At 49.1% G+C, this 13,094-nt stretch overlaps 1 protein-coding gene across 1 annotated transcript in view; it reads left to right on the top strand.

Moving 5' to 3' along the window:
- LOC311323761 (uncharacterized protein) overlaps positions 1-13,094 on the top strand; it is a gene marked incomplete at both ends in the record, with an annotated part of 97,066 nt that overhangs the window by 51,341 nt on the left and 32,631 nt on the right. The window contains 5 exons of the mRNA XM_084456060.1: positions 6,163-6,239; positions 7,347-7,542; positions 11,104-11,169; positions 11,759-11,830; positions 12,115-12,284. Of these exons, the coding sequence (XP_084312186.1) occupies positions 6,163-6,239; positions 7,347-7,542; positions 11,104-11,169; positions 11,759-11,830; positions 12,115-12,284 (581 nt within the window). The remainder of the gene's footprint in view (positions 1-6,162; positions 6,240-7,346; positions 7,543-11,103; positions 11,170-11,758; positions 11,831-12,114; positions 12,285-13,094) is intronic.

Raw genomic sequence — 13,094 nt, 5'->3', positions numbered from 1 at the left:
GCCCTCCCTGGCTGGACCTGGCCAGAGAGCTGTGTTCCTGAGGGGGGGGGGGGGGCTCCCTGGCTGGACCTGGCCAGAGAGCTGTGTTCCTGAGGGGGGGGGGGGCCTCCCTGGCTGGACCTGGCCAGAGAGCTGTGTTCCTGAGGGGAGACCCTCCCTGGCTGGGCCTGGCCAGAGAGCTGTGTTCCTGAGGGGGGGCCCTCCCTGGCTGGGCCTGGCCAGAGAGCTGTGTTCCTGAGGGGGGGCCCTCCCTGGCTGGGCCTGGCCAGAGAGCTGTGTTCCTGAGGGGGGGGCCCTCCCTGGCTGGGCCTGGCCAGAGAGCTGTGTTCCTGAGGGGGGGCCCTGCCTGGCTGGGCCTGGCCAGAGAGCTGTGTTCCTGAGGGGGGGGGGGCCCTCCCTGGCTGGGCCTGGCCAGAGAGCTGTGTTCCTGAGGGGAGACCCTCCCTGGCTGGGCCTGGCCAGAGAGCTGTGTTCCTGAGGGGGGGCCCTCCCTGGCTGGACCTGGCCAGAGAGCTGTGTTCCTGAGGGGAGACCCTCCCTGGCTGGGCCTGGCCAGCTCAGCACATTCCTGCCATTCCACAGCTCTCACACAATGAGGGAGTTGTACCGGAGCAGGGGAGAGCTCCACTGAGAGTACCCATCATAATAAAACAAGATTGACATGCGATCTGGGTCAGGTCGATCGGGATTGCCGTTAACCCAGTCTGATTTAGGGGCGGGTCCGGACCGGCCTATTAGCTGGGGACAAAATGGACGCCCTTTGCACCACCATCACTCCTATCAGCCGCCTGTCCATTCCTCTCTGGCGGATTTGGTCCGGGCCTTCATGGGAGTGTTTGGCTGGAACAGGCCCGTGGTCATTAGATGGATTGATCCAGTGTAGATTTATTGTCCTGTCTGTAGAGGAGGAGGCCCTGGCTGGCCGACCCGAGGATCGGGCGGGTTCAGGCGGGTGTCAGGGACTAGGCAGTATGGGGAGTGAGGAAGTCTTGAGACTGAGAAGCTGCCAGTCCTCCTCCTCTCGTGTGGCTGCTTTATGTCTCTCTGGACTGCATTGGAACTCTTTGGAGGCGTCTGTTTCCTCCCAGAGTAAGAGTGCCACTTACAGTGAGACACCATAGAGCTTGAAACCTCATTTAGGGGAATGCACTATTTGTTTGGATATTATAGGATTTTCTTTGTTAGAAAAAATGCATAGCCATGATAAACAAACAGTGGGTCCCACCTCGAACTGTGCATAACAGTGACTCAGTAATTGGTCTATCCAGAACGGTAAACGGCTTTCATCAAAGAAACATGAGGTCATAGCATTAATGCAGTGTGCTAAATCTAGCTGCTCCTTCCTTGCTACACTATATATCTATATTTCATGTACTGGTTCGTCCTCTTTTTAAACACCTGGAGATGTGTTATGAGGACAAGAACTATCGAGAACTGGGCCCACTAGAATACAGAGAGAGAGAAAGAGAGAGAGGGAGAGAGAGAGAGAGAGAGAGAATGAGAGAGAGAGAGAGAGAGAGAGAGAGAGAGAGAGAGAGAGACTGACTAGAGCTACAGTAACTGTTATAGTCATGGAAAGTGGTCTCAGCCATGACAGGACAGACACAAAAACCACAGACACCACCAGTACCTTTATGTGATGCAAGTCCAAGTTAGCAACATCTGGTCTGGTCTGAATACCAGGAAGCCATTCAGACACTGAATATGCAGAATCAGCAGTCAGTGAAGGTAAACCACCTTGAACAGGACCAGCCCTGACATCTAATTTATGACCCAAACTTCTATACTTAGTTCGGAGGGAAGTGGAAAACCCACATTTCCTTGTTTTACTGTGCGTGTGTGTGTGGGGCGGGCGGGGGGGGGGGGGGGGGGGACACCTGAGAGACGCCTCCTGCCTCCAGCCAGCCAGTTGTGCCACAGGAGCTGTTTTCATTCTGAACCAGGCACTTCCTCCCCTTCATCCGATAGCCAGTCCTCAACATGTCTGTCCCACCCACCCCAACTCCCCACTCACACCCAACACCTTCTGCACTCACCTCCAATGCCCCCAACACCCTCCACACCCCACCCACCCCCAACTCTCCACACCTCATTCACCCCAACACCCCACCCACCCCCAACACCCTCCACACCCCACTCACCCCCAACTCTCCACACCCCACTCACCCCTAACAAACACTGTTTTAACCAGCTGTAGCTCTTCATCAGTGTGGGTGGACGGTATTTATACTGGGGGAGTGAGTTTAACCAACAACTCGCTACATATTCAGGACTCATGAGAACCCAGTTTCACTTAGTTACTCTTTCCCCAATGTTTATTCATTAAAGGAGGTCATGCACAATGTATTTGGTTCCAGGCCATGTCAGCAAAACACACTTTTGATGACAATACGAGTCATCGTACTGAGGGACGTTGGAAGTATTTTCTGAGAGGAGGTGCTATAAATATGGAGGAGGATTCATTAAGTGGGGGTCTAGAGGTCCTCCCCCAGGAAATCGTTTCCTGCATTCTAGTGAATTTTGCACCAATTATGCACCAATTTGTGCTGGATTAGCGTGTTGGGTAGCTAGTTTTATGGGCAAACATTGGGTTTGCCTCAAAAGATTCAGTAGTTGTATGAGCCCATAATTCATATTTTGGGAGTAAAAAAAAAGACCTAGTGCTGAAGAAAATCAAAAGTCATAGGCCCTTTAAGGTATAAATATGTGTAGGCTACTTGAACGAGAGACCACTTTTGAATGAAGGCTGGCTATTATCTTTCCACAAGTCATATCTGATTGATAAGAGCCATCTGACCTTGACATGATGATGACAGCCACAAGAGTACAAGAGCTCACATCTGAACCTGGCCAGAATTTCAGTGTGCCGACATGCAACCAGCAGCTTTACCGGGTCGCAGTGTAAGTGTTATTGCCCCCCCCCATGCGCTTACGTCTTGGGTTTATACACGCATTGATGAATTCTTTTGGGGCTATAAGTTCACAGATGGCTGAAAGTGGGCTCTCTGGTGTCCTGTCAGAAGTATTGGTAGGGGCTGCCAAGATGCTGAATGGGAAGAAGCTCTCTCAGAATGTACAGTACATGGCCTGCAGATGATGGTGGAGGTGGAGCTGACGACCTGATGAGAGCCTGGGATCAGATCGTGACTCAGAGCATGACAGCCAAACTTTGGGTTGAGGTCTTGCTGAAACCTGTGTTGCTGATGATGTCGTACATTCGGGCTGAATGTGAGAGTGTGACTGACTTCTCCATCTGACCACTTAAATCGGAAGATGTTTCCCTACTGCTCTGCAGCTGGCCATGTCCACTTTGCCAAGTATGGCCTCTACTCAGTTCCATGGAGAGGCTTCCTCAACGTGTCCAAATCCGTTTTCTCCAGGGGTACAGTAACATGCGACGCGACACATTTGTGGCACCTGAAGCGGCCTGTGGGGAGACAGATTCATAGAGTACACCTTTGTGAGGTACGGCCACGGTGTGGGAGGGATCATTATCTTGAAGCCAGAGGCGCTGACGGTCTGGGCCCAGAGCCGCCACATCTGCTGCAATATTGAGTCAGACATGAAGGAGATGGAAGAGGAGGCGAATCCCACAAAAGTTCATCTCTGTCACAAGGAGGGGGCTAAAGCCAGGCTTACAGCAGACTCCAAGGACAGGGCTGGACTTCGTCAGAAACTGGACACCTGCCTCCATCCATTGGATCCCAACCAACATCCAGGGGAGAGCCAGTGGGAAGATAGCCTCAACTGTCCAACTGTAATCACTGATGTAAATATTGAGGAGGCAGTATTAGAAGATTTTGAGAAGACCTGGCCAGAGGGATTTTACATCACCACCTCAAACAAAGTGAAGACAATGGCAACAACAACCAAATCCATCCGAGTTGACTCCAAAATGTATGACCTAAATGCCATCTATATACAGGAAGTGTCATCGCACTGTTGACTACATTACATTAAATTACATTACATTACAGTCATTTAGCAGACGCTTTTATCCAAAGCGACTAACAATAATTGCATTTAACGTAGGAAGAGCCTATGTACTACTACTTGCCACTTGGACTACTGACCGCAATGTTCACATGAAGGATGTCCTCGCCTATGGGCTGGCAACAGTCCCAACTGCCATGTTCACTGATCATGGAATGTGAATTAAAGCCAAGTCCACATTGAAGAAGTCACTCCAGGAAGGGATGCCGGGGATATGGATGTCACTGTCATTGATGGATCATCCATCCACTGACCAGCTGATGGCACTGTAGCTGATATCATTGAAAATATTAAAGGGATTTTGTTCTCATTTACAACTTAGCCATTATGTTGTTGATTGACTAAGATCATTTTCAACTGCTTCCATGGTGCCCCTCTTTTGGGCATTCATGTCTTGCTAATGCTAGTGCAATGCAATGGTACAGGCTAGCATCCACTACCAAACTCACTTAAACACTCCACAGTGCACAACAAAGTAAAAAAAAAGAAAAAAAGAGGACAGTCTGCTGGGGGATACTGAGTGTTTTTATTATCATTTTTGAAGTCCAACTATCGTTTTAGTTATCCTTTACTTTGTGGGGACCTATTTTCTCTGTGAGTAGGTAGGTGGCACAATACTTCACACAACCTACCTAATGTAGTCCCTGTGTTTAGCCTACATTTGTAGGTAATGTGAAGTATCACCCCGCCTTCCTACTTCCACAGAGAAAATAGGTCAGTAAAGTAAATTATTCAACCTTAGTTTGAATCCCAGAAGGTTGTCCTGTCATCCATTGAAAACAACAGCTCAACCTATTATTATCTGGGGAACTGACTCAAGACAGGTTTTTTCCATCTGCGGAGCACAAACAAAAGTTAGTGGTGACGGGGGAGGACCCATGCCCCATCGACATCAGGATGGAAGAAAGCAGGAGCCAATATGATGTAGAAAACCAGAAGGAAGAAGCTGACACCATCATAGTCCAACAAGTCCTGAGGTGTGCTGGAGAAGCCCATCAAATCTCTGATTTCTGATGATGCAGACGTGGTTGTCCTACTACTTCACCATTACCATTCTTCTTCTTAAACATTCCTTTTTCCCTCAACACTACATCTCTGGGTGGGTGAATGTGGGTGTGACCCTGGATGATCAACTGTCGTTCTTGGCCCATTGTATCACATCCGTTACACGCTCTTGCAGATTCCTGCTCTACAACATCAGGAGGATTCGCCCTTTCCTCACTGATGAAACAAAGCAGGTGCTCATCCAGGCTCTTGCCATCTCCCGCCTGGACTATTGCAACTCCCTCCTTGCTGGGGCCCCGCCATTAAACCTCATGAGCTTGTCCAGAAAGCTGCCACTCACCTGGTGTTCAACCTCCCCAAGTTCTCCCACACAACTTCCCTTCTCTGTTCTCTTCACTGGCTCCCTGTAGCAGATTGCATCCAGTTTAAAACTCTGGTTCTAGCAATGAAAGGAACAGCTCCCTTCTACCCCCAGGCCATGGTTAAGCCCTACACCCCCTCCTGACCATTACATTTTGCTTCCTCAGGGTGAGTGGTTGCCCAATCACTCTGCGGTCGATCGACACGGTCACGGCTCTTTTCTGTCCTGGCCCCGCAGTGGAGGAACGAACTGCCCACTGACGTCAGGACAGCAGAGTCACTGCGCATCTTTCACCGCAGGCTCAAAACTCACCTTTTCAAGAAGTACTACCAGGATCCTCCCTCTTAAGCACCTATATTTACGAAAAGCATGCAGAACATCGGCGACAGAGGCTCTTCAGACCACCAAGACCTGGACTGAGCACTTGGACTTGGTTCCCGGGCGCCAGGAATGATGGCTGCCCACTGCTCCTGGCTACTCCTGGAGGAAGACGTCTTGGGATGGGATAAATGCAGGGAACAATTTCCATCGGTGGCCCACGAAAGTTGCATGTGTGTGCTGTGTGATGTAATAAAGACCCCCCGGGTCCTGTATTATTATAGCCCTGTCCCTGATAGCATAGAGCCAACATTTGCTGGTGGTGGATGGGAAGGACTGCAGCTAACCCCTATCAACGGATAGAACACTATCCACAAAGACTGGTGTTGCTGAACGTTAAAGGATATTGTACAATCAATTTCAGGCAGACCCTGATGTCCTTGACCTGATTTCTAAGAGCTGGTTGTATTTGTGTTTCCCCCCAGGTGAACTGCTATTACCATGGAGAGGTGGAGGGGCACGCCTACTCTGACGTCAGCCTCAGCGCCTGTGCTGGTCTCAGGTGAGTGGGCCAGCAACAGGGCCTTCTGGGTAGGTTACGGGAGGTCATTGCCCTGCCATACAGAACTTGCTGCAGTAGTTATGACATTAGCCCTGGTGAAATGCTTCTCCACGCATCAGTGAGCCAAAATGGTTAGATTAGCCTGAAGCAAGGGCATCATCTTTCTCTGCCATAGTTTCTGTACTGTTCTTTAACATCTCTGGCTGAAATATACAGTCGTTAGAAGGTATGAAAGCAGAGACAGAATGTAAGCAGAGCCTAGTGATGAATGGAGACCCTGTTGTTAATTAGGCAGGACGATATATACACAGATGAAAAACGATCAGTGTGCCACAGGGCGGTGGACCAGTCAGATGATCCAGCGCTGGAAGGGAATGGACTGCAGATGTCAGGGCAGGAGTTATGGCTAGCGTAATATCGCTGGACAACATCAGGATTCAGGAATGTTTTCAATCACCAGCCAAATGTCTGCACCCTCAGGAGTGATACGCGTTATTGTTAAGCCCTTGTTTTTCAGCCTGGTTATGTCTCTGGCATCTCGGCAACCTGTCTCTAGACAGACAGACAGACAGACAGACAGACAGACAGACAGACAGACAGACAGACAGACAGACAGACAGACAGACAGAGAGACAGATGCAGGGAGCACATTCGACTAGAGAGCTATGCCGCTTGGGCGAACAAGCCAAGACAAATTATTCTAGGTTTGAATTGGCAGCAGTCATGCTTTGGGGGTTTTTAATGTAAGTTTATGTGGTCTTGAATGTTGTGCGAGGTTGCTTAAAACTTTGAATTTGCCTAGTCCCAGTGGATGAGAATGTCACTCTAAATCAACATGGCCACTTTTAAAATGTGAGAACAATTTGCAGGGGAAATAGTGGATATTACTTATTAGGCAAAATGTCTACTTTCCTTCCCATGACTACTGTAACAACAGTGGCCCTTCAACCGCCATGGTCCTGAAGTGGTGCTGCTGCCCTTGAGTTCTAAACACTGCTTACATTCACCACAATACGCATTTGTGTCTGTTACAAATGTTCCGTACATGCTGACAATTCCTAATAATCATTTTTAAAGGTCAATGAATGTCCACATTCCTGTTCTCAGGGGCTTCATCTCGGTAGGAGACAGATCCTACGTGCTGGAACCCTCAGCTGACCCCACCAACGGAACCCACTGGATCTACAGGGCGGAACACATGGACCTGTCCCCCGGCACATGTGGCCATGGCTTCAATGTCACACCACCCGCTGCACACAGCCAGAACCACTCACTCAGCCCCTTCACAGCCTTCAGCATCAGGGTAAGGACAGGAGAATGGCACGCACAAAACTATATTCCTGCCCCTTATGCAAAGAAAACATATTCCCATATGTATTAACTGTCAATATATTACAGAATAATATATGATACATACGTAATATATTGAATTATACATAAGGAATTGCCGCTTTTCATATACAGTATTGCAGTATATTGGAAAATATAACCACTTTCCTACAGCATATATGGAAATGTATTATTTGATATATTACATTATATTTTCCAATATATCACAATATAATTTTGTTTCATAAGGGTCTACTGCCATCCTAACCTATATTTCAGCAGTATGGACTTAAGGTGTAATTTTATCTACTTGGGAAAAAAACATTTTTGTCATCACCCTGATTTAAGAGCTACATTGCTATGTAGATTGGGGTGAGTGGGGCGCCATGTTCTAAACAAGGAAACTACCCTGTTGAATTATCCCCCTTTTTGGTATCTTATCTGTCGTCACTCCATTACCGGTGCGGAGAGTGCGGAGCAAGGCTAGACAAAATGCCAAGCATCTCTGCCTTAAGTGCGAACGTTCCCTCTGAACTGCAGATCAGATTGCACACTGTTTATCATGTATCGGAGGGGGGGGCTTTTAGTGGTCGTCTCCGTCCAGATTTAAACTTCTTTCCCCACTGCCTGAGTATCCCGCAGAGTGCAGACGTAAATCTGTAGGGAGGGAGCATGCCTGTATCTACAGAGGAGGAGGGTCCTTGGGGGGATACCGGCGCTCTGCTAACAGAGAACATGGGTCCTGCTGATGTCTATCTGCCCGGCGAGGTGGGCGTAGGAGTGGAGGTGTACATCACCTGATTTATCCGGTCAGGATACAGAGACGGGGAGGGACCGCGGGTGGGAGGGCGAGATGGGGGTGAGATGGAAGGACGATCAGGGCGGGTGTTGTGATTACACTGGTTCCACATAATGTAACACATGCTTGAAATCAAACATGATTATGTCTGTGATTTATCGTACGATTACGACTGTTTTCTTGTGTCCTACTTTATCACTGAATCTGTGGAGCATGTTTTCTCATCTGTAGTTAATCTCTGGGTCTGATGCAGAGGGTTACACCCTATCAGACCCACCACCCTCCCTGCTCACATAAACCTTGTACACAAGCTGCTGACCTTGCCTCCAGTACGCTTAGAATTATTGGATTCCCATCTCATAGAGGTGTATTTCTACAGTTGATCTAACAACAAAAAGCCTTCGTGTGAGCTGTGGTGATGGGTGTAAGGAGGGGTTAGGGCATCGTCTCGGTGGAATCCTGATGTCTGTAGGATATGTGAAGTTGATTTTGTGTTGAGAGCACTGAGATGATTCAGCTCTGGCTAATACAGTACGCCCTGACAACAGCACAGTGCCACATGGCCCGCCGCCTGGGAGAGAAGAAGGGTTGGAGGAAGGGAGAGAGTGAGAGAGAGAGAGAGGGATGGAGGGGGAGAAAGAGAGTTTAGAGAGAGGATGGGGTTGCGCAGGGAGGGAGAGAAGAGTCATTCTGATGATTTATGATGCTTTGAAAAATATGGTTTTATTCTTCTGGGTAAGGGATTTATTTAGTTTGACTCTCATTGGCTTTTTTATCTGATGACATTGCCCCCTTCATTCAATTAAGATTGGGAGACTGTGCCCCCGCTATCTAGGAGATGTCAGGGCTGAATGAAATTGGCTCAGAAGCAGAAAGAGGTAGCAGATAGTGGAGAGAGAATGGTCAACCTTGTAGATAAAGCCATCTATGCAACACAGGATAAGACACAGTGATTGTCAATAAAGGGAAGGTGTCATGTGGGCCAGAGAGACAGTCCGCCCCTCTATGACCTGCAGGATGACGGTGATTGTCAACAAGAACGGGGCTGTATTGAAAGAGGAGCAAATGTGGTTTAAGAGGGTAGATTTGCAGTATGAGTGTGTGTGTGTGTGGGTCTGCGTACAGTTCTTGCGCGTTGTTTCTGTGTGCCTGTGTGTGTCTGTGCTTGTGTGAGTGTGCCTGCATGTGTGTGCTTGCGTTTGTGTGCTTGTGTGTGCGCACGCGTCTTTATGTACAGTTACTGTGTGTGTACAGTATGTGGGTGTGTGTGCGCACATATGGGTGCAGAAAGCCAGCGATAACAGTTGCATGCGAGTACACACACACCTCGGCTCTCCGGGGGCTGTGGGGAGTGTGGCTGCTATCGCGGCCGGCTGGGACCAGGTCTGCCGGAGGGGCTGAAGATAGGCTGGAATGTGGGCGGGGCACGGTGCCACCAGCGATGGCGGTCGGCTGCGTGGATGGAGAGGAGGAATACCGAGAGATGGCGGTCGGAGCGGAGAGAGGGAACCAGACGGAGAGAATCGCGACACTCCCAACGTGGAGCCTCGGGATCCGAAAGGTCATCCCGGATGGATCTACCGGTGACCGTCCAAGCACCCGTTGCAAAACTCCCAGCTCTTGACCGGCTCGTTGTGTAGATAGATCCCATTAACATTTCACTTTAGGTTGAATCCACACCGTACCATTAATTCAGCTTCCTAACTACCTCAGAGAGGAGGAACTCCCTTTCGTCCTCAGCGATGGAACATTAGTGTGTGTGTGTGTGTGTGTGTGTGTGTGTGTGTGTGCTTCCTCCGGTGGCCCCTGTTATACTTGGTAATCACGGGCAGCGTGCAGCATGGCAGAGTTGCCTGGCCTGGCTTATCTGTGGAGCAGCCTGATAAGAGACAGGAAGCAAGAGTCCAGGCACCATGGCTGGCCATGATAAAGAGACTCAGGTTGAGAGGAACCCAATGGCGGGCAGCACACCCAGCTAGCAGGATCAGACTGGTGTTTGTGTGCGTTTGTGTGGCGTGTGTGTGTGTGTTTCTGTGTGTGTGTGTGTGTGAGTAGATCCTGACATGCTGTGATTGTGCTGCCTGAAGATGAGCCTTTGCCCACTCCCAACAGGAAGGAGGCATCTGCTGCGTGGCTGGAGTCCATGTTCCTCCAGGGCTCTGGCCGTGTCTCAAATCAATGTCATCTCCATACTCGCGCTAACCCCATCTCCCGCCGTCTAAGTACGCTGTTAAAGGCATTGTGAAGCAGTCAAATAAATCAGTGTCTGGCATAGGCTCAGGGGATGTCTCAAACATCTAATGCTCTTTGGCTGTAGGAGACAAAGAAAAGGCCCATGTGTTTTGCAGTCCAACGTTCTTGCCAAGGGTGTTGGTAGGGATGTCCAAAAGCTCTGATTTATGTGTGAATAAGACCAGGAAGTGTTATCATGGGTCCGTGTGACCTTGGCTAATCTCAGCGAGTCAGATGGGAAGCCTTGTTGATTGTTTGGCAACGGCTCGGTGTTTTCGCCCCTCTTGTGCGGGCTCTGTTGTCCGGGTGTGAAGCCCTATCGAGTGCGTCGCCTGCTATATTTAGGTTGCCCTTTTCTTTTTAGAGAGCAACAGTTAAGTGTGTCCTCTTGGTGTCCTTTCCTCTCTCTTTCCATCTCTCTCTCACTCTCTCCCCCCCCCACACTCGTTCCTTCCTCTCTCTCTCACCCTCTCTCCCTCTTTCCTCCTGTCCTTCCCCCTGCAGCACAGGCGACATGCCCAGAGTACCACCAAGTACGTGGAGCTGATCATCGTGGCTGACAACCGAGAGGTAAGGAGGGGTAACCGGGTGGCTCGGCCTCTACCCTCGACCTCACATCCCGCAGGAGCGGGGGAGGGGTCAGAGTTCACCCCCTGTCGTCCCTGGAGACGTATGTCAGCCAGCCAGCCCGCCAGCCCCAGCCCCCTGTCTTGTGTGTGACGTGTGAATTTCTTCACCTCGGTTCAGTTCACTGTAGGGCTGCATGGACATCCCTGCTGTGTACCCTGAGGTATTTGACTCACAGATGAGATCTATCCCAATCCAATATTCTGCATAATAATTACAGATCAACGTGTAAAAGAGAGGTTAGTGGAAAGGACTAGGGCTATGTGATTACCCCTGTCTAATATGCAGGAGACACATTTTAGGCCTGAAATAATACAAAGTCAGCTCTTAAAACTATTTTAGTGATTGCAGTGCACTTTAACAATGACTTTGGGAGCAAATGAGTTACTGATATATGATAAGATGTGTTTGGCAGTGAATGGAGGAAGTGTGAAACCATGCAAATGGCTCAGTCCAAAGTCCGATTGGTACAGTCCATTAGTATAAAAGCACACTTACCTTTTATGACTAAACCTTGTTCTGATTTGCTCAGTTCCAGAAACAGGGCAAAGATGTGGAGAAGGTCAAACAGCGCCTAGCTGAGATCGCCAACTACGTAGACAAGGTAACGACCAGATAAATACCCCCCCCCCGCAAACACACACAACGTTCCCCTGAAATGTAATTTATCACCTGGGCGCTTCATTCAGCCTGGTCACAATGAAATGACCTGAGAGTAACGCCGATAGAATTGGAAGTTTGATTGATTCTAGAACTCAGTTTATGAGAAGGTACAGCACAGTGACGGGCACGTTTAGACTTGTTCGATGGTGTACAAGAGAGACTGAGACCAGTCATAGACACCCTCTCTCTCCCCCCTCTCTCTCTCTCTCTCTCTCTCTCTCTCAGTTCTACCGGGCCCTGAACATCCGCGTGGCACTGGTGGGCCTGGAGGTGTGGAGTGACTCGGACAAGTGCCCCATCACCCAGGACCCCTTCACCACACTGCATGAGTTCCTGGACTGGAGGAAGCTCAAGCTGCTGCCCCAGAGACCCCACGACAACGCCCAGCTGGTCAGGTACGGAGTACTGGATGAAACAGACCTCACTCCCTCCACGTTCTAGTCTGCTCTCAAGAGAACTTTTGATTTGGATGATACCTTTTTTAAGATAAGAGTCCAATCCAATTCTAAGGAATGTTCTAGCCTTGCTCTGCATAATTATGTTAAAGCACATGTACTCAAATACAAATCCTAAAGGTCCACCATTTCCCCCCCAATAAGACAAAGGTCTGTTTATTAAGAAAACAATTATAAGGTAAATCACCATCACCATCACCATTTCATCCCATTGATCTTTCTAGTTCTTAGCTCTGAATTCTGAGGAAAGTTCGCTTCAAAATGACTATAATTTGTTAGTGGTGTTTCAAATTGTCACTTTTCACAAGAGCTACCATTTCTTGGCATATTAAGCACATCGGTTTGGTGCTTGTTGGAGGGAGGATGAAGGCATATTTTTTGATCCACTCATCTTTGAATTGCCCATTTGCACTGTTGACTTTTTGGCCACCTTTGAACATGCCATTTTATCTACATTAGATTGATACACGTTTGAAATAACTGAGGCTAAAACTAGCTAGCCAACTGCAGACAAAACTGCACTGTCAACTCTCCATCTGCGCTGTCAACTCTGACAGTGCTGCCAGATCGGATTGACAATTTCCTAACTGCCTAATGTGATCAACGGTTGCCCACATGGGCGGAAAAGCTCCAAATCTGGCGACACTGCCAATGCCAACCCACCAAAGCAGAGGACATTCGGAGTGTATAACTATAATTTGCTCAGAGTCCGGAGGCAGTTGTGGTTCGGTCCGCATCCGGACCGGAGTC

The sequence above is a fragment of the Borostomias antarcticus genome, assembly GCF_949987555.1.
Source record: "Borostomias antarcticus genome assembly, chromosome: 22".
NCBI classification, from domain to species: domain Eukaryota; kingdom Metazoa; phylum Chordata; class Actinopteri; order Stomiiformes; family Stomiidae; genus Borostomias; species Borostomias antarcticus.
Note: the sequence above shows the minus strand (reverse complement) of the source record. Positions and strands in the feature narration are given on the sequence as shown.